Source organism: Triturus cristatus, chromosome 3_2 (assembly GCF_964204655.1).
Source record: "Triturus cristatus chromosome 3_2, aTriCri1.1, whole genome shotgun sequence".
Taxonomy (NCBI): domain Eukaryota; kingdom Metazoa; phylum Chordata; class Amphibia; order Caudata; family Salamandridae; genus Triturus; species Triturus cristatus.
In genome coordinates this window covers 843,654,918-843,676,651 of record NC_140584.1, presented here as the reverse complement: position 1 = coordinate 843,676,651, position 21,734 = coordinate 843,654,918, and the positions used below count along the sequence as shown (strand labels likewise).

Here is a 21,734-nt window from a genome sequence, read left to right as displayed (position 1 = left end):
AGTTTGTGCAGGTCTTGGAATCAAACAAAAGTTCCATGCGGCAAATCATCCCCAATCAGCAGGTTTAGTAGAATGCTACAATGGGACCTTGAAATTGAAGTTAGCGAAGATTCAAGCAAGTACGGGACTTAATTGGCCTGATGCTTTACCGTTAGCTCTGCTATCCACCAGAACTGCAGTACACTCTCGTCTGGGACTTAGCCCTTACGAAGTGGTGTTTGGCCGTCCGGCCAATGTATGGGGAATACCTCGTCCTAAAAAGTACTCAGATTTGCCCTACCCAATGTTAATTGACTATTTGCATGACCTTACAACTAAATTGCATGTCCTTCATCGACAGGTTCGGAGTGCTTTGCCAGAGGCTTCCACAGATCCAGGTCACTCCATCCATCCAGGTGACTGGGTCTGCATCCGCAATTTTCAGAGGAAGAAGAATTTGGAGCCCAGATGGCGGAAGCCCCGAATGGTTCTACTTACTACAAGGACAGCAATTAAAGTTGAAGGAAAGAAAAATTGGATTCACGGTGTGCACTGCAAGAAAGTACCTTTGCCCTTGCCTTTCGATCAGTGGGTTCGCAGAGGAGTTGGTGACTGTGAAGGCGAAACATTTCCACGATTCATACCCTTTAGCGATGCACACCTGAATCGGACATTGTCTGAGAAAGAGGACGACGACATTTTACAAGAAGCGATTCCATTGCATCGTCGCTTGAACACGACTGAACCAAAAACATTGTTTCAAGATCAGAGTGTACCTGGGAAGGATCGCTACAACCTTAAGCCCAGACAAAAGAACACTTAAGACCTTTTTTTTATTCGTCTTTCTCCTTGTGTGGTGTTCTGTTTAGGTTGCAGGGTCACGGTAGGAGTCTAGGTCACGACCTGAGTAGTGACAATAGGTCTGCAGGATCTTTCAGTGTCATAGGACGGTAGAGTATCGTGATTTTAGTGATTAAGGAAGATTGCCGTGAGCATCCACTAGTGGAAATGGAAACTACACCAAGTATTGAAGAGAGAAGAAACGAAACAAAGAAAGCATCTTGTAAAATAATGTACAGTTGTTACAGTATAACCCTATGTGTTTTGATATCATTATGTATTACTTTGGCGATTATTGGTTGGATAGTTTATGTTCTGCAGCCAAAACACACCTCCCCTTCCTTTTCTTTGCCTTCTTCTACTATCTCTCCACACTTTTTCCATACTTTCCCTTCACATGAACTTGTCAGAAGAACCGAGTATTACAATAATTCTTTTGTTCAACTATTACACCAGCATCAATTAGTGGTTAATACAACTGATTGTTGGGTATGTGGTCTTATGCCGCATACTACTGAAAAGGGAATACCATTTCTAGTTCTTCCTTTCTCCTACGAAGGTTCCGCTTGGGCATTCTTTGTTATCTTCTCAAATGCATATCAAAGTAAATTCAGACGATCTGTTGCTTCACAAATTAATTATCCGGATTTTAGTCATAGTTCTTTGATTAAGGGTATGGTGGTTATGGCTAAAATCATGGAGAATAGCAAGATTTCTATCGATGAAAGAAAAGCATACATTAATTGGAACGTCACCCAGTACATGTCAAGTCTTAATAATAACAGAGAAATCCTCACCAATCTGGACTGTACCGCATCAAGGTAACTTCTGTTTAAAGATAAACGAACGCTCTTCTGACACTATACCAAAAAGTAACTGTTCCTACACATACATTTATTCCTCTCTGAACTCACCTCCTCTAGTACCGTCACAAGGCACCTATTTCATTTGTTATAATAGAGCCTATACCTGGTTGCCAACAGGTTTCTCTGGTACCTGCTACATAGCCTTTCTTCTCCCCCCTACTTACACTGCTTCTGCCCATTATCACCGAACCCGTCTCAGCCGAGGAATTATCGACTCCAAAGACACCTCGGGACAAAAAGGAGGAGATTTCCTTAAGGGTTTTCTTCCCTTCTGGGGTCCAATGGCCAATAGCAGAAATATATGGCAACTGATCCGTGTTGTAGAGACTACGATAGACATCACTGTAGGAGCCTTGAGTAATATCACGGCGGAACTGCAGGCGGATCGTCTTATGACATTACAAAATCGAGTTGCCTTAGACTTTATTCTTGCTGATCGTGGTGGAGTGTGTAAATTGATCGGGTCAAGCTGCTGTATTTTCATTCCTAATGACGCTCCGACAGTATACCAAGCTATTTCCAAGTTGCATATAATCTCCGAGTCTATTCATCAGGACGAAGGAGATTGGTCCTTAACGGAATGGTTTTGGGGACTACTGTCCAAATGGGGTTGGAAAGTATTGACATTCCTTGGAGTCATTTTGACAATCATATTTTCTTGTTGTCCCGCTATCTGTGATCTTTGTGCCACTATGTGCATTTCAAGACCCAAACCTCAAGTGACAGAAAACATTAGGATGATGTTACAACAACAGCTTGATGATCTCATGGCTATTGATGTGGACTCAGATTAACGTGAGTCTATCTTGCCTGAGTACTGGCAAAAGGAGGGTCTGAGGAACTTCGATTTTCGATTACGATCGAATCGACCCGCCATTTTGTAACCCGCCGCCATTTTGTGTTGCCACCACTCAGGCAGCACGGCGAACGAAGTCTTTTCTGCTTTCCCCGAAGCTTGGTGTCAAAATACGTCCTCGGCCTTGTTTGCGAGGCTGGTGTTTGGACTAGCCGAGTACACTAATCCGTGTCTGTTTCTCTAAATCCCTGTTCCAACTATCTGTAGGCTCACACCATTCTTTCCCGATCATATCTTATCAGCTGGCCTTCACTGTCTCCTGCTAGCATTCTCTTGTGTCATGCCCGTCCTCCAATACACACAAACGTATCTCACCACCTGCAAGTCAGTTGTAATCTATTAATATATTAAGTTCGGGGGTGGGATGACAAACACAGTTGGAAGAGAGGACTCTTCGAGTCATCTGATCTTTCTGTTTTCGAACCCTTCTTACTGGTTCCGCTTTGTTTTCCACTTACCCTATTGGCTCTTTTCTTCTTTGCTTGGGGCGTGTGTTCTGTTAATTATCCTGTGTTGTATAGTATTTAATCTGATGCGCCACAGAGTAAAGTGGCAGTCTCCTGAGAACCTACTTTGTGTATTTCTAGGATAACTGTACTAGCTGCAGCTAAATAAATCCAATCTTCTAACGCCGACAGAGTGTCCCGTGTCTCTGTGTATCGAAGCAGGTGAACCCAGGAGACGGAGGGCGTACCCTGCGCCGCCAGGCCCAAAAGGGTCTTGTTCTTCACGGGGATTAGAAAAACCAGACAGGGATTAGTGTATTCGGCCAGTCCTAACACCAGCTTTGCAAATAGAGGCAGAAGGCTTATTTTGACACGAAGCTGCAGGAAAAGCATAAAAAGACTTCGAACGTCGTGCTGCCTGAGTGAGGGCAACAAAAAATGGCGGCGGAGCACAGAATGGCGGGTCGATACGATCACAATCGAAAATCGAAGTTCCTCAATAGTGGGGCTCTATGTCAAGGGTGACAAGAGTCTCTCAATTGGCATTAAAGGGAGGACCTTCCATTGTCTTAATAATATCTTTAGTGCCCTGTAAGTAAGATTCAGTTTTTGGTATAGGTGAGCATAAGATCAAATCTACATATTTAGAATAAGGTTCAGTGGTTGAGCCTATAGTGATGATGATGGGACGATAGGGAGGGTCGCTGCTGTTCTTATATATTTGAGCACCCCATAATTACTAGCCATACACAATGGCTAATAATGAGAAAATCATGTTCCTTCTAGCATATAACTCCTTGTTCTAAAGCACTTTTTGTAATGGAGAGAATTTTTCTCCTCACTCTGGCTGTGGGGTCTATTTTGATTGGTAAGTAATGCTCTGGGTTCTTTAACAGAACATTCATATTTGTCACATAAGTGTCAGTATCGAGTACTACGATGCCTTTGCCGTTATCACAGTTTTCAATAGTCACACGTGAGGTACTGCTAAAATTTTGAAGAGCATCCAGTTCAGTCTTTTCCAAGTTTGGAGGGGGCAACGTATATTATGGGTGACCGTTTTTAAACGGGTCACAACTGCATGTTCAAAAATGCCATCCCCTGGGCCAACCTGATCTAAGGTAGGGGTAAAAGTCGAAGGTGGAGAACATCATGAGCGTTTGTCAGAATTGGAACTGGTACAATTAACATCAGAGAAGTATTTTATCCCAACATCAAGCAACAACTGGGATAATGCAATGTGGAGATTATAAAAGAAACCTGGAAAGCAATTTAAGAGCTATCAAGTATAAAGGTCTGAAACACCCTTCCTCAGTAAATCCTACGATCAAAGAGCAAAAGCAAAAATTCACTGAGGTGGAAGTTGTACACGCAAGTAACTTGCAAAAACTCCACAAAGCAGCTGGCCAAGACAAAATTCCCTTGGACACCTTTAAAAACATCTGATCCTTAGGAGACATACCACTATCATGGTGAAAATCAACAATTGTGCATATTTAGTCCCATGGTCTGACAGACCGTGGGACTAATTATTGGCCGACCTCGTTGCTTGATGGAGCCGGCAAAATATTTGAAAAATTGCTTCTATCATGTCTACACCAATAGTTGGAAGAAATGGATTTCACCTTAACAAGCAGGCTTTTGGAGGGGCCAGAGCACCGTAGATCAGGTTTTCACATTGAATTTAATCTGTTCAAAATACACGCCTCTGACAAATGTACCACTTTACCTGGTCTTCGTCGATCTCCAAACGGCTCTCGATAGAGTTGATCGCTCTATATTGTAGCAAATCCTAAATGGAATGAATATTCCAGAAAACATCTTGAAAATCCTAATTGCCCTTCATTCTGGCAATACCACAAGGTTTAGATACAGCACTAAAAGTGAATACACAACTGAAATACCAATACAGCGAGGCATAAAACAAGGTTGTTTTCTAGCACTAACCCTCTTTAATTGATATATATACAATATTGTTACAACCTTGAAGGACCTCAACCTGGATGTACCTAAATCAGGCAACAAACAAACACCAATCTTGCTCTTTGCTGACAACGCGGTACTGTTAGCCAGAACAGAGATATAAACCCACCATCTTCTGAAAGGTTTCGAGTCCTTCTGTACAGAAAGGAAATTGTCCATAAACATTGGAAAACAAAATACATCATTCTCAACCAAAAACAAAAGCTGCAAGCCACTTTTAAGGTCTATAAAACATCCTTGAACCAAGTATCCACCTACGATTACTAAGGCATCCGATTGGAGGACACATTTATGTGGTCTCCACAGATATCAAAAAGTGCTATCACTCTGGCTCAGCAAGCTGGAGCAGTGTTGAGATTGACAAATTCTTGTGGCAATCACTCAGTGAAGTTAATAATGTGGCTCACAAAATGAAAGCAAGGGCAGCTTTTTATACGACACTGAGATATAGGTCCATAAGAAGACCACAGAGCTATAAACCATTGAAAATATTTGTATATGACAGTACATCATGTCCGTAGCACTTCAGTGTTGGCTCTGAGAACTGATTCCGTATATGGTCTTCGGATGAACTGGCATCATACAGATTGACTTTACAAGATATCATGAAGCAGCAAAACTATCACAAGGTACCGTGGTTTAATCATTTGTCAGATGTCCTGATCAGTATTGGCCTGAAAGAATACTAGCTGCATCCCGAAATGATCATGAACAACACTTTTGAAGTGGCTACGAAGACATATTGGAAATACAAAAAGAAATGTGGGAACTTTAGCCATCTAGGTTCCTTGTCAAAATGTTACTTTTCATTCAATCAAGATTGGGCCCTCATTGATTGCATTGAGGACATCTACCCAGTAGCAAAAAGATCTTGTTACTTAAAATTTAGACTGGGAACACTACCAGTGACTTCAGTAATCAAAAGGTGGTCACTATGACCAGGCGAGAGATCAGATCGGTGCCGCTGCTCTTTGGGAGGAGGAGAGACACTATCTCACTTTCTTACGTTGTGCCACTTTACGTACTGACTTCGCAAATACTATCTACGACCTTTCTTCCTAAGATTTAAGATCAGGACTTGTAAAGGGGCAGAGGCTTTCTACACGAGAACCGATGATAGAGCTATTATAGTGGCTGTCTCATCCTACATTTACGCAGCATGGAAACAAAGAGCAGAAGCACACCTAAAAGTGAATCTTGAGAGGCAAGTGTGCAAAGCCGTCAAGGGACCACAGGCTAGCAAATTAGCTGGCCAGATGCAATTATTCACCTTTAGTGACTAGAAAGAACGATTCTTAATGAACAACGTCTAGTGGACTCCCATTGACTAAAATAGCACTCAAGCACTGATACATTATTTACCAGCTTGACTGGTAAGCAAAGTTTGCAATGGTACACAGGTCTTAGTGCTGAAAGTAGGCACCTAGACAAGACAAATGAGTTAGCGTTAGGTTGGTCTGGTTTTAAAAAATGTTATTGTATATTGTACCTCGGTAAACTACTCAGTACATAGTCATTATTGAGTATTGGTTTGCTATAGTGTTGGAAAATGACATCTTTTTAGCACAGGAAATTATAATTATTTATTGTTATTCCTCAAGATATCTTTATCAATTGAGAGGTCAATTGATCATGATTGAACATAATGTATTCAGACTCTTACAAAACATACACATATTTATTGATGTGCGCTTTTTGTGTCTTAATCTGTCTTGTAGGCTTTAAATTCATACACCACCATGTGAATCTGTTTTAAGATCATCTATATTGGTTTAATCAAGAGAAATCATTTTTTTTACGGTAGGTTGTGATCATGTAAATCGCGCTATTTACATAGTTTTAAAGGATTGCTGACTACATTGTATTATTTATTTGCAGAAATGTTAATGTAAATAATGAGTTGTATAATGAAATATTAATTGTTATGGCCATTTTGGTTGAAAACAATAAACATTTGCTTTTATTTGATTTGATTTGATTCACCATGCGCTGCTTAACATCACGGTGCAGAACCCTGCCTACACCTTTGATTAGTCTGCATGACGAGTTAATGAACAATCACATATACAGCACTCTGCTATTTTCATTCAGAGGCACAGTGGTTTTATTTTGCTTGGAACTAGATGCATGGAGTATGTGCGCTGAGAGTGCTTAGCCCTTGTTCCCTTAAATGTGTTGTCTACCACAGTAAAGCCATACTAAGCTCGTTGGGCAGCTTAGACATTATGTTGAAATATGTTGACCCACTCTAAGGATTTGAGAGTTCATTGGTCTTTTGCCACACATTTACCACTGCTTTTAGTCCTTGTCCAAGGTTGTCCCTATTGAAGTACGCCACACTGGTGGGTAACCCAAAGACATCTTTAATCCACTTCCGTTCTAATTTGAGGCAATTAAAAAAAATAACCTCTGCAGTAATCAAGTGTCAAAGCACACCTTCGACGCACTATGTGTCTCGAGTGGGACCCCAGTGATGAAGCATGCCACCAACTAAATTGGTTGGTCAGGGTTCATTCAACAAAACATAGAGGCTTTTTTTTCACGCGAGGTGTGAGTTACATCTCAAAAGAATTATTAAGTAACTTGGCAGTGTGCTTGCTTCTTTTTTGTAGCTATTGATACGGGAGATGAGCGAGCTCTTACTTTTCACTCTCTTCTTTTTTACATTTTCTCATAAGAAAAGACACTACATCCCTACAGGGAGCCCTAAGAATAGAAGTGGTCTTCCTACAGGGAGTCATTAGAAGACCTGCTGTTCTCCTGCAGAAGAGATCCCACAACACCTCCTGTGTGTATCTCGAAGATTAGCTGCTGTACTGTGTTGAGCCCTCAGAAGAGTTCTTGTTCTGCTGTGTGAATCTCTGAGAAAAACTAGTATCCTCCTAAGAAGAGTAACTTTACTCATAAAAGGAGCTATAAGTCCTTTCCTCCTTCAGTGAGTCATTAGAAGGGCTGCTGTCCTCTTACAAAAATCCCTAACAAGAGGACAGTACAGTTTATGAAAATTCATATCCGGTTTGGAGTACAATGGGCCAAAGAACACATTGCATGTGTAGAAGGTGAACTTTGCAGGGAGACAGATATTTAACTCCTGGAACAGTGCAGTAAAGTACACTTTAAGATGAAGGTATTCCCAGATTAGAAAACAGGGGATGTGTTATTGTTCTTTGCAAATGGAGGCAGGGCATATTGCAAGCAAGGCTTCTCTGCAGATGGATAGAGGGCATATAAAGTACATCGAAGCACATAAGCGAGAGAGACAGAGAGGAACACAGAGTGCGGCAGGAGTAGAGAAGCAAACGAGCGAGACAACTGGAAAACATGCACTCAGAGTGTTTAAATAAAAAGAAGAATGTAGCCTCTGAAACAGCAATCAGTGGAAGGATATAATAAAGTGCTCTAGGGGAGGGAAAACACAAGAAGAAGAAGGAAAGCTCAAACAGCTACCAATAAGAAGCAAGTAAATGAGAGTGACAATTGAGCCAACCAATGATAAGTAATAGGAGGGCTCTAATCCCACTGTAATATAACACCTGTCTTGCAACAGACAGCGCATGTGCTGTCTTGGGTGAGACCTAAAAAGCACTCATATATGGACAGATCACTGGAGATTATCAATATTCTAAATATAACGGTGAGCGAAAAATGCAGGGGAGACAAGAAGGAAACGAGGAACTGGTGGCGGGGCAATTCATCATGAGACGACAGAACCACTGATGAGTGAGAAGAGGTAAATGTAGGTGTATTCATCGAATAATGCAATGCTCCTACGATGAAAGGGCTAGGCCAGGGTAAGCAAATCACTGAACTTAGTAACTGAAATATTCCAGATGTAAGAGGGGAAGAAAGAACACTATAGGCTGCAGTAAGGGATGGAAAGAGGTATTATCTGCAGTAGAAAGTTAGTGAAGGAAGGCAGAAGACATGTTCTTCCTCACTGAGACCTGGTTTAATGACTCCTCTCATACTTTGTTTGATCTTCTGGTACCCACCGACTACTCTATCCTCAGAAATGACAGACCAAACAAAATTGGGGGCGGTATCGATATCATCTTCAGGAATTCCCTTCAAATGAAAGCCTTCCCTACCATTCCTTTCCGTACATTCGAATGCCTATCCCTAGAACTTCAAATACATCAAGGCTCACCCTTTAGATTCCATGCCATCTACCACTCGCCCGGTAACTGCTCTGCCTTTGTGGAGGAACTCACTAACTTCATCAGTGACCAATTTTCCCAAAATGACAGGGAGATCTTCCTGGGTGATTTTAATCTCCATTGGGGCTCTCTGGAAGACTCGACTGCCAACAAGCTTGCCACCTTTCTCTCAGCCAATGATCTATTCCAACATTGCTCAGAAACCACTCATTCCAAGGGCTCAGTTCTGGATCTTGTCATATCCAAAGCAGACCTGCTGATTTCTGCCCCCCCATCCATGTAGACTGATCTGACCACTTCCTTGTTCCCTTCCATTTTTACCTTTCACACGTTATAACGCTCGGTCAACACTAAAAACGTTGATCTTGTCACTTTTTGTGACTCTGCTATGCGGTCACTTCCTGGACTTGATCCTAACATGGATGTCAACGTTCTCACCTCTCAGTGCTTCTCAGTCCTAGCAGTCGAAATTGACAATGTAGCTCCACTCCAAAGCAAAAGGAAAAGACCCACCCCCTCAGCACCGTGGTTCAATAAAGCCCTCTACGATGAAAGGAAAAACCTTAGAACAGCGGAGAAACATTGGAGAAAATCTCCTTCCACCTCTAATCTCTCTCATTTACGTTCAGCAAGATCTAAATACCACAACCACATCTTCCATGAAAAAGCATCACATTTCAGATCCCTCCTCGACTCAGCCAAAAACAGACCCCAAAAACTTTTTGACCTCATCAAAAACCCAAACTGTTCTCCCCTAACTACTACTAAATCTGTCCAAACCTTATTGGACACGGAGTCGGGCGCCACACGCCTCGAGAATAGCCTTCTGCCAAGTTCAGTAGTGAGCGCTACTGAACTTGGCAGAAGGCTATTCTCGAGGCGTGTGACGCCCTCGCTACTGAACGTGGCAGAAGGCTATTTTCGAGGCGTGTGGCGCCCGACTCCGTGTCCAACAAGGTTTGGACAGATTTACTTGTATGTCTCACCATATATTAATCCATTGACGGTTTTGAATACCGCTGAGGACTTCACAAGGTGGGCCTCAGGATTGGATTCTCAGCTCGCCATAATTGGAAAACCCTGACTGAGTTACTACTGAAGCTCCAGCGTGATACCTGGGATGCCCTTGTGGCAACAGTATTAGGTTGCACCCTGTCCCCCTTCGTCCTGAGGAAGACTTGCAGCGAAGGTACAACCCACCCTCTAAGCGCAAGCCAAGTCGAAACGTCGATGCACCCCACCCATATAGGGCCTGGACCTCATCCCATTCCCTTCACTTAATGTTGCATATATGCAATTTATAAAATGTTATAAATAATTTGTTCAGGCCAGGCCTGTTGTACTGGTCTCCTTACCACTCTTTCGACAAAACATCAAATGTATAATTCTAAATATCTGTGACTATTCACCTTTCTACCCTTTCACCAGCACACCCAATCTTCCCCCCTTCTTTCTTTGAGCAACCTTTGTATCTGATTAACTCTGATATAGTTTAAGTATATGATATTAAATATACTGAATCTAAACAAATCCTGGTGTTCTTTGGCTAACACTGACTGTATGCTTTGAACTATGCTATCTCGGATAGCAAGGTATGTTGTTGTGTTCAATGTGGTATTCATTACCAGTGTTTGACTTATGAAGCTACACACATAAGAAAATGTGTAAATTCATTTTTGCTTTAAAGCAGTCATGGACCACCTTTTTCATTACCGCATTGTACCCAGGTCCATTGGCGATTATTGGGCTACCCCATTATTTTGTAATAGTTCTGATTCTTCTAGACCTCTCTGCAGCCTTTGACACTGCTAATTATAGTATCCTCCTGAACACTCTTCAACAGAGAATGGGATTGGATGGAACAGTGCTTAAATCGTTTGCCTCTTTCCTCTCGGACAGATCCCAAATGATTAAGATAGCGAACAGTCTTTCATCCCCATTGGCTGTAGGTCAAGACGTCCCTCAAGGTTCTATCCTAGCACCCACCTTGTTTAATCTCTACCTGGAACCATTAGGGAACCTTCTAAGCAAATCTGGGATCCATTACCATCTATATGTGGATGACACTCAAATCTACCTCAAGGTGTCTTCCGCATATGATCTCTCACTACTCAACTCTACTTTCAACTCCATTTACAACTGGATGTTAGGCCACCAACTCATTCTAAATCCCGCCAAAACTGAATTCCTCCTCCTTTCTACCTCTCTCTCACCTCCTCCCGTTCAATCGTGGATGGATCAGCTGAACTTACTGAACAGCAAACCCATCATTGTCGACAGCGCTAAATTCCTAGGTGTCATTCTCGACAAAAGACTCAACCTAATCTCCCACATCAACTCTATTGCCAAGAACGCACGATACCAGTTGCGCCTCCTGTGGGGGATCCGTCGGTACTTCCAGGAGAAAGACTTAAAAACCTTGGTACAATCGCTGGTTCTCTCAAGACTGGATTATTGCAATTCTCTCCCTACGGGCCTACTTAAATTCAACCTCTCCCCTCTCAAATCCATCCTCCATTCAGCAGCTCGCTTCATTTCAGGGTCTAAACGAAGCAAGCACGTCACTCCTATCCTGTCCGCTCTTCGACGGCTTCCGATTGAGGCAAGATCCATTTACAAAACTGCCTGCATCACGCATAAAGCCTTACACACGTCCTCCCCTCGTTACCTGGCAAACAAATTGAAATTGTCCGGAGGCTCTCAACCCTCTCGCAATGCGGAAAAGCTTCTGCTTGAGCCCCCCATCTTCAAAAGGGAAAGATCGATGGCACAATGCTTCTCAGGCAACGCGGTGAGAATCTGGAACTCACTTCCCCCATTGCTCCGTGCCACCTCCTCTATCCGGATCTTCAAAGCTGATCTCAAATCTCTCCTCTTCCAAAGACACTTTGAGAACTAATACTTTCATTCTCAGGCCCCTTTTGGAAGATCGCTTCTCATTGTAAAATTTTTTATTTTTTCCTGTACATTCCTCTCTCCTGCGTGCTTTATTGGAATTTGTGTCTATGTAACCTTCATTTTTAGCTCCTGTTTTTCTTTGTAATGTTTTATTGTGTTCCGCGGTTCTTTTGTAATGTAACTGACTCTATTGTACAGCGCTCTGACACCTTCGGGTAATGCCCTCGCTTTATAAAAATGCATAAATAAATAAAATAAATAAATCGTCATGCTCGTTCGGAAATATGTAAAAAGGGTTAATTACCCTGCAAGAGTGTTGAAATTGTTTTCAAGCCCCTTATAAAGCATAACATTGTAACCTCAGTACATGGATATAGCTGCTTTGTTTCGCTGACCAGAATTGTCCCATAGAGTGCAACATTGTCATAGGGCAATAAAATCACTTGCAACTGTATCGTCTCAAATTACTGACACTATCCCGCGCGAGAGCGCAGGCGCTGTCAAAATCTATTCTAACTCGCAATGCGAAGAACATCATTTTGTTGTTTTGAATTGGACTGTAATTTCCAGTTTTTCCATTTGTGTCGAAACTCGCAAAGTCAATAAAAGTATTTTTGTGTTTTGAATAGCGCTGTCTCGCGCTCACGCCCTACAAGATGGGCGCCGCAGATGCGAGTGCGCAGTCTAGCTCTCCTGCTGCCCACGGAATCACATGACCCGATGTGGTCACCCACTTCAGCTGATACTGGTGTCCCTTTCACCCGGGAGACACCAGCGATGCTCTTTTTCCTCCCTCTCCGACTTCCACTTCTGCAGCACAATGACAATCACCTGCAGCACGGCTGATTCCCTTATACATCAGGACTTAAGTCCTCCTGTGTCTTCCTCGCTGCAGTAGGGTTGTGTTTGTCATTTAGAGCCGCCTGCCCCGCCCGGGCACACTGCTGCAGTGCCGTGCTCGCCCCACTACAGCAGTCCCACTTTGTCTGTGCCTCAAGAGCTGTGTCCGCCGGTCTCGCTTTTACCTATCCCTGCGCTCTATTTCCGGCATGGCAGACTCCCCCACCCTGGATCTCAGTCCGGACTCTCCTACCCTCCCGGACTCCCCAGAGGTGGTCGGTCGCCGGTGTCCCCGGCCCCGGGTGTCGGTGGAGCCGGTCCTCTTCCTGGCTATGTTCTCCGTGGCCCTGCAGGGTCCCCTGTGCACACAGTACCTTTGGGAGAGGCTGAGCGAGGACGTGGGCTACAATGGAACCAGAGAGAAGGGCTGCGGGAACCACAGCCGGGACTCTCTACAGGAGGTGAGGAACTTTGCAGACCGTGATCCCAGGGGCGCAAATAGACCCGAACTTCCGGGCGGGGGTTTGCGTCGCTGGCCCTAGGACCGGTCGCACACGGTCCATGATTTTTTGGGGCGCCCCATTCCCCCATTTTACTCCTTTTTCATGAATTACTTCAGTACCACTTACCAACAATTACTCCTATAGCACCTTTCTGACAAATATTTCATTTTTTATAGCGCTACTCATTCACTTCTCTGATCTGCATGGTACGCGTTCTTTGTGGCAGGCACATTAATCCTCTGCACTGTGTGGGTGGCAGGAGTGCCCATGTGAGTTCACGGTGAGCGATGCGACAGTGTGAGAGTAGGGTAAGAGGAGTGAGCGAGATGACCATATGGTGCGGATGTAAGTTCAGAGTGGAACTAATGAATGCATGGTTAGTGATGGGCTTTTTTGAGTGAGATTGAGCAGTGAGGGTGGACAGGTGGGTGAGTGTCACATGAGTGCGGGTGAGTAGTGTGTTCGTTTGACTGCAGGGTGAGGTACAGGGAGGGTGAACAGCGCAAGTGCATTGTGAGTGTAGAGTGATCGCTGTGAGTGCAGGGTGAGTGGGTGAATGGTGTGAGTGCATAGTAAGCAGTGTGAGTGCAATGTGATCGCTGTGAGTGCAGGGTGAACGGGAAAGTGAAGGGCGAGAATGAGGAGTGAGTTGCCTGAATGCAGGGTGCATTCCCAGACACTTGAAGTAACTCAGCATGCTAATGACGGCGGCATAGAGTTTCAGATATAAGTTCAACTATTGCTTTTATGCAGGGCTTTAAGTGGGATGAAAAAACTGGAAGTTGGGTTTCGGTTGCAGTAACCCCCCTCCGCCCCCCCTTTTTGCTAGATTTCTAATGCACTTTGACTTGATGTGCCCTGTGTCCCTGCTACTCAGGTTCCCAGGGCCTGTATTCTTTCCCAAAACTGTACCTTTGTACCCCCAGTTGGCACCTCTCTGGCCACATGCAAGTCCCTTGTAAAAGGTACCGTAGGTACCAAGGGCACTGTGACCAGGGAAGGCCTCTAAGGACTGCAGCACATATTTTGTTACCCCTAGAGGTTATATATATATATATATCTATACAGAGGCGCAACTAGAGCCACATTTCGGGGGGGGCTGAGCAAAAATTTCGGGGGGGGCTGAACTTTAAAAGTTCAGCAAAGTGGAGCTGCAGGGGCTCTTAGAAGGGGTGAAACAACAGCGAGGCCTCATTAACATGCACATGGTATTTTAAAGACCTGTGAAGTGCTCGGGTGCGGCTGCTTTTTTGCCCGGGAAGGTGTCTCATCCCGGGCTGCCACACACGACGGGGGGGGCTGCAGCCCTGTGAGTCCAATGGGTGTTGCGCGCCTGTGTATATATATATATATATATATCTATATATACACACAAGTACGTTTTGGTGCAGAGAAAGTGAAGCTGGGTGAACACTACCGCTGGTGAGGGTACAGTTGCATGAGCACTGTACCCCTATAGTGTCTAAGTCCATTTTAGACATTGTAAGTGCAGTAAAGCCATAACGAGTGTATGGTCTGAGAGTTTGTCATTACAAACTCCACAGCACCATAAGGGCATTACTGAATTCTGAGAAGTTTGGTAGCAAACTTCTCAAGCATAATAAACACACACTGATGCCAGTGTGGGATTTATTATACAATACACATTTAGAGGGCATCTTGGAGATGCCCCCTGAAAAACGACCAGCCTCTGGTGGGTTCCCTGACTGGTACACACCAGCCTGCCACGATGAGCCATGATTCTGGACCCCTGTGGTGGGAGCCTTCGCTCTCTGAGCCCAGAAACAAAGCCTTTCCTGGGCATATGTGCTCACACCTCCCCAGGCCAGGAAAATTCATCTGTGGCAGAGAAGGTTCAAAGGCCTTGCAGCCTTTGTAACACAAGCCCCAGCCTCTCCTGCTATCAAGAGCAGGTCCCTTCCTGCCTCCCGTCCTTTTCTGTGGAAAGACAGGTGGGAAAAATTAGCACAGCTCAGAAGGTGTGCCCACCTATGCCAATCCCACCCCCTCAGGTGGGGGAGGCAAGGTGAAGCTCACTCTTCAGTGCCCGCCATCTTGTAGATGGCAGGCACTCTCCAATCAGGATTAGGGATTGTGCCCACTCCCCCACGTGAGATGAACACATCAAGGGTGTAGTCTCCCTAAGGTCAGGAGCCAACTCGAGACCACTAAAATGTCCCCTAAATTCAGTATTTAGGGGGCAGCCATGAACCAAGAAGACAGATTCCTGCAACCTAAGAAGAAAAAGGACGAAAGAAGATGCCCAGCAGAGGAGAATACAGAGAAGAACTGACTTGTCCCCAGCCCTACCGCCCGTCTGCAGTTTTCAGAGATCCTGTGCCAAAAGCCGCCTTGTCCTGCAGACAGCGACCTCCAGAACCCTTGGGAGGACTGACTGCATTCAACAAAGACCGGATCTCTTGTGAACAGCAGTGCTGTTCAAAAGAAACTCCCCAAACAGACTCTTAGCCTGCTGAGGACAAAGAAACCTGGCGCCTGGCCCACCACTGCACACAATGCCTATGGCCCGAATCTGGGTGGCCCACCAGCGCTCCAGAGACCGAGTCCACTGTGGGTTGACCCCTTCAGGACTCCCCAACGTCACCTGCAGCCTCTGCATGGAGACACCCCCAGCCGCGAGTGGCCTGGTAAGGTGAAATCGCACCTCAAAAGACACCCCAGTGCCAGCCGCCCTGCGCCCTACAGAGGAGAACCTGAGGTGCACCTACGTTCCCGAGCCCTCAAACATACCTGCCCAGCTTTTGGTTCCTCCTGGAAGTCTTCCTGGACTGAGCCTGCAGCCAAAAACCAAAACCGGCAATCCCCATAGAAAACAAAAGGGCATCTGATGCCAAAACATCACCCTGCACCCGGCCGCCCCTGTGCTGCTGTGGGTGCACCTTGTGTGCTAACTCGGACCCTACTTTGCCCTGAGCCTAACACCAGCAGATTTGCTCCCACAACCTTGTGGCCTACTTGTGAGCAGCCAACAACCGGAGGCCACCTATCCCCCTATTGGATAACATTGGGCCTCAGCACTCTGCACCAGGATTCCCTAGTGCCTCTGAGTGTGTTCTAAGAGTGCAATCTCGACCCGGGGGGCACCCTGGTTCTAAACCCAGAATACGAACTCGCACAAACCAGTACTTACCTGCAAACCTATAACTTCATTTCCGCCTATAGGATTGCATTGACTGCTTTTCCTTGAAAATTCTTCTAAGTGTGGAGTTTGTTTGAATGAAACATTGTAAAGCTGCATATGTGTAAAAACTAACTCACTCACCTTTTGTCTAGGAAATGTCTCAGTGTGATATCTAGCATATCACACTGATTTGCAAACGTAACTTAAAAAGTAATCTAAAAAGTAACGTGCACAGTAATCTGTAAAGTGACTGAAAGTAATTTCAACCTGTTGACTTACCTGTAAGTCAACCAACTGCATTTGAACCTGCATTCAACTGTAAATCACTGTATATGATTTTGCAAAGTATTATTTCACCCACCTGCACCAGGCCTGGCTTGGTTTTAGAAATAAAATAACTAAATAATATTTTTATACAAACGAATTTGTCTGAGTTTAGGCTTTGAGTGTTTGACTTCATTTCTTGCCTGAGTGTGTACAATAAATACTTAACACTACCCTCTGATAGAGCCTTACTGCTCGCCCACACTACCACAAATAGAGAGTAAGGTGCTATCTACTTTTACCTCTGCCTAACTTTGGGGTTCCACTTGACTCTATACCTCATTTTGGTATAGTGTATACAGAGCCACCTTTGTACACAGGGTCTCTCAAGGGGGCGATATAATGTGCTGCCCGACTGGTATTTCGCTGCTTCTGTTATTGCCTCCACAAAAGTAACTTTACAACTACAACAAGCCAGGACTGTTGGCTTTGTCAAAGGTTGTTAGTTGCACAAGATAAATATACTACATGCATACATACAGTCTTTAAGAAATTGCATCCGTGCCCACCACATAAAGCTTAAAAATTGGGATATAGCATAAACAATTTGGAATTCGGTATTGTATTTTAGGAGCCTGAATGTTTCTTTGCAGTTACGTGTGCCGAGATTCCTACACAGTTGGATCAGCCATCTATGTCTGATTTTGTGGTATCCCGGGCAAAAGAAGAATACATGGAGTACAGTCTCCTCTCCTGAACTACATGCTGGACACCCCAGAATGGTGCTACTGGACCATTTATTAGTCAATGTGCGCAAGGGGAGAAAGCCATGCTGAAATTGCCCGTACAGTTTCCTGGCTAGTGCAGGGCGTATTTCATCTAGGCATGGCTCTATGTTATACATGTCCTTTACTGCCAGGAAATTAACAGTAAGGGATCCAGTGGTGGAGTTTTCATGGAGTTTGGCAAGTTTGCCCCCCCCCCTATAGCTGCTAACTAGATGTTTGCGCGTAATTGTCACACAGGCCGACTCCGGGTTGTACCATAAGTTGTCTCTACCAATGATACTAAGACCTTCCCTGATGTGTGCAAAACAAGCCAGCTTACCTATGCCAGGGAGTCTCAGAAGTTCTAGGAGCTCAGACCTATACTCGGCCAGTTTGGGTGTTCGCCATAGGCACCGCCAAAATAGTAGTGATCTGGGGAGAGGATGTGGTCCGTCGGCTGCGCTGCCGCCTCTGGTTCAGGAAACCAGGGTTCGAGCCTCGAGGTCGCGTCCACATCCTGTGATTCAGGCACGGGGAGATTAGGAGATTTGCCCAGAATGTGTAATGTAAATATGGTGCTATGTAAAGTGCTCCAATACCTTCGGGTCGAGTTCGCGCTATATAAATATGCAACAACAAAAAAAAAAAAAAATCCTCTGCCATGGGTCTCACCCCTAGATCTAAATGCAGTGGAAATAGCGGGGAGCTCACCGGTAGGCCGAATAGCTGCCTAAGAAAACTGTTCTCTATTTTTATGACAGACCTGGGGTGACAGTGCCCCCAGAGTTTGGCCCCGTACAAGGCAGCACTCCAGATGAGTTGAGTTTTATAGATCTCTATAACTGGACTTACAGGCTTACGATTAGAGTTTCTATAAAACTTGGCCAGGCCACCAGCGGTCTGAGCCAATTTAAGGCTTGACTTATCCGTTTTGGGCCCCCAGGCCATATTTTCAGTTAGAGTAAGGCCCACGTAGTCAAAGACGGATACCTGCTCAAGGGGAGTACCATTCATGTGCGGATTGGGGCGGGTTGATCTACCAGGGTTGAATACCATATATTTGTCTTATGTATGTTGATCTCCCGCCTCCTATGCCTACAGAATTCACAAAACCCATCTAGTATTCTCTGGATTCCCATGGGGGATTTGGAGAGGAGTAGAGTGTCGTCTGCAAACATTATTGCCGAAATTGGCTTGTGTGCTAACTTGTGAGCATCTATGTCCTTCAGTTCGCTCAACGCACTTTCCAGTCCGTTGATGTATGTACACAAGGTAGGGGTGAGCACGCAGCCCTGTCTAACTCCCCTGTTGATGGGAATGGGCAACGTAAGTTCCCCCTTCTTCCCATACCTAATTTGGGCATAGTTGTCAGTATGTAGCATTCTCAGTATGTTCAAAAGATAATGGGGTATTCCTAGTTCACTCAACATCTCCCAAAGAACATCTCTGGGAACCAGGTCAAAAGCACTTTTGAGGTCCACAAAGACCAGATACAAGCTACCGCCTTCTGAATACACTGATTTCCAATAGAGAAGTTGGAGCCTAAAGATCTGATCTACAGTTGATGTTTTTTCTTTAAACCCAGCTTGCAAGGGACTCATGATCTTATGTTCCTCCAACCAGGATTGCAGACGATCTAGTAGGATCCTAGCAAAGACTTTTTGTGATACGTCGATCAGACTGATCGGTCTGTAATTAGTGGGTAATAGAGGAGATCCCTTTTTGTGTACCGGGAGGATCTCTGCTCCTGCCCAAGTAGAAGGGAGTGCCATCCCTACCAAGATGGCATTATAGACCACCTGTAACATTGAAAATACTTTAGTTCTTGTGGAAGAGGTTGTGGCATAATGGCTAGAGCTGCCAACTTTGGAGCTCAGGAAGCAGGTTTGAGACTCGGCGTCGGCTCAACATTCTGTGTTACTGGGCAAATCCCTTAATTGTCTGTGCCTACCAAACAATAAATGAAGATGTCCTTGTTGGTGCTCATGTAAAGCTCTTCAAGTTTAGCAATACAGAACTTAAAAAATGATAAAAGTTACATCAAAACAGTGAACTGCAGCAGAGTTAGGATTTTCTTTTTCCAGTCTGAGTGTGCGGGTGAAAATGGAGAACTCAATAGGGACCCGTCTAGGCGCCTGGTTTTACGAGGACCCGGCCTACATAAAGCCTTGCTATTATGGCATTAATCAGGGATCGAGGGTGAGGAAATAAATAATGTGCTGATCCTGCAACAAACTTCCAGTTTTATGATTAGGGTTGCCAGATTATTATTGTGATGTCCAAGACTGTACAAAAATAAGAAGTCACCTAAAGACGTAGTTTCAGCACTTTTCTGTGCATACTTTTAATTGTGTTCTAGGGCTGCCTGAATGATCAATGACTGATAATTAAAGGAAACAAAGACAGAGAAGTCACATTTCAAATGAATACATACTTTTTTATTGATAACGTAATTTAGTGTCAAGATGATGATTTTGCAGGCTCTTTAAAGAACACATGGCTGGCATTCTTCTTTTGGCAACCCTACTTTATATTCCTTTTCACGAAATGCATTCTCACACTACGGCAGTAAATGTAAAATACAATGTAAGGAATGGGCAGAGTGGAGGCCTAGGGGTTACTGAAACCAGAAAAAAAACTAAGCCTCAGTAACCAGTTAACAAAGATATGTAAATGGTCTTTAAAGACCTGTGGAAAACTCTGGCATTCCGGAGATAAGACTCCAGACATTGCCCAGCTGAGCCCACAGGAGCTCTACCTGCAGAAGCCGGGCTGAGACACAAGACAGGGGAGTGGGGTGTGGGGGGGCTGAAGCCCTTTCAGCCCAATGGGCGTTGTGCGCCTGTGTGATCCCATTACCGTATAAGGGCCACCAGGTGAACCCTGGGCACCAAGCCTATTGTGCGATGTAAGCACACAGTAAGGATGCCATCAGGAATCACTCGCAGGAGGACCAAATGTTGGTATTGGGTTGGTATTAGGAGTCAGGGATTTCCCATAGAAGCTGATATAAAGGGTGCAGTGACCTCATTCAGGAAGTGAGTGCAAATGGAACAAGTTTCCTTCAGTGTTGAGATCGAGGCTTGAAATCAAGGCTTTTTACATGTCAACCATATGGCTCTGGAACGAGGGCGAGGCCAGATTTTTTAAAAGGGTGATCCAATTAAAGTGAACTGAGTGAAATATGTAAATGACCAATTGCAATGTTTGAGGTGAGAAAAATGGAGGCAGGGCCGTACTGGCTGAGGTGGGTACCGGGCGTTTCCCCAGTGGGCCGCCAGGGTGGGGGCCGGTTTTCGGCCCCTGGAGGGCCGTTTTTGTTACCGGTGGTCGGCAATATCGGCCCCCTGTAACAAAATCGCCCGAAACCGGCCCTACCAAACAGCTTGGCCGCACCCCCCCCCTCCCCTCCCAGGGTGGCCGACCAAGCAGTTTGCCAGGGCCGGTTTCTGTTCCCAGTCCAGCCCTGGGGGTACCTGGACCCTTGTAGCATTTGGGAAAAGACGAGGGGCAAAGGGCTGCTGTAGGAGGTGAGATCAATTTGAGAGAGGATGCAGCAAATAGTGGTGCGGCGATTCCCTTGAGATGAGTTGTGGAGGGGCAGCCAGGGACCATATGCATTGAGTGAGCACAGTGAAGCCAAATCAGTGAACCCCAGAGGATGTGACTGCGTGGTTTAATGCAGGAGATGACAGCATGTCTTCTGCAGCCCATTCACGAGGCAAAAGCCGTGATGATGTGACCGTGCCAAGAGAGAGAGGAGGGGGATCAGAAACCCACTGAATGAAGCATGTTGCACCTTAAGGAGTGTATAGCAAGGGAAAATGTTTTATTTTGTATCAGTTGTGACCTGAGAAAGACACATAAGTAAGGGTGGGGCAGAGAGAATACCATACACCAGCCCCGACTGCTTCCCTAGCTCACTCTGCAGATGTGACTGCCATGGACGGAGTGGAGGAAAGCTGAAACAGTGATGGGACATGCCAGCTGGTTGCAGGAGCTGGGAGGTTCCAGTTAGAAGTAGAGGCAAGTATGGACTATGAATAGGAGGGTTTATTCCTGCTGCTGTATTCTAATTTCTAATAAACACTTAATGTTCACTGTCTGTCTGAGCTCTATCATTATGATTTAGATTGGGGTGGAAGAGTCTTCCGTAGTATGGAGACAACAAACAGAAACCACTTACTTTAACC

The 21,734-nt window shown here is 44.9% G+C and overlaps 1 protein-coding gene across 4 annotated transcripts in view; it reads left to right on the top strand.

The window, feature by feature from the left end:
* Window positions 1–21,734, top strand: part of SLC46A1 (solute carrier family 46 member 1) — a 206,214-nt gene that overhangs the window by 134,806 nt on the left and 49,674 nt on the right. The window contains exon 1 of one of the 4 annotated variants that reach the window (XM_085649109.1): window positions 12,736–13,326. The exons of the other annotated variants lie outside the window; for them this stretch is intronic. Within the exon in view, the coding sequence (XP_085505235.1) occupies window positions 13,075–13,326 (252 nt within the window). The 5' untranslated portion in view covers window positions 12,736–13,074. Of the gene's footprint in view, window positions 1–12,735; window positions 13,327–21,734 lie in introns of those variants that run through there. 4 annotated transcript variants of the gene reach the window in all.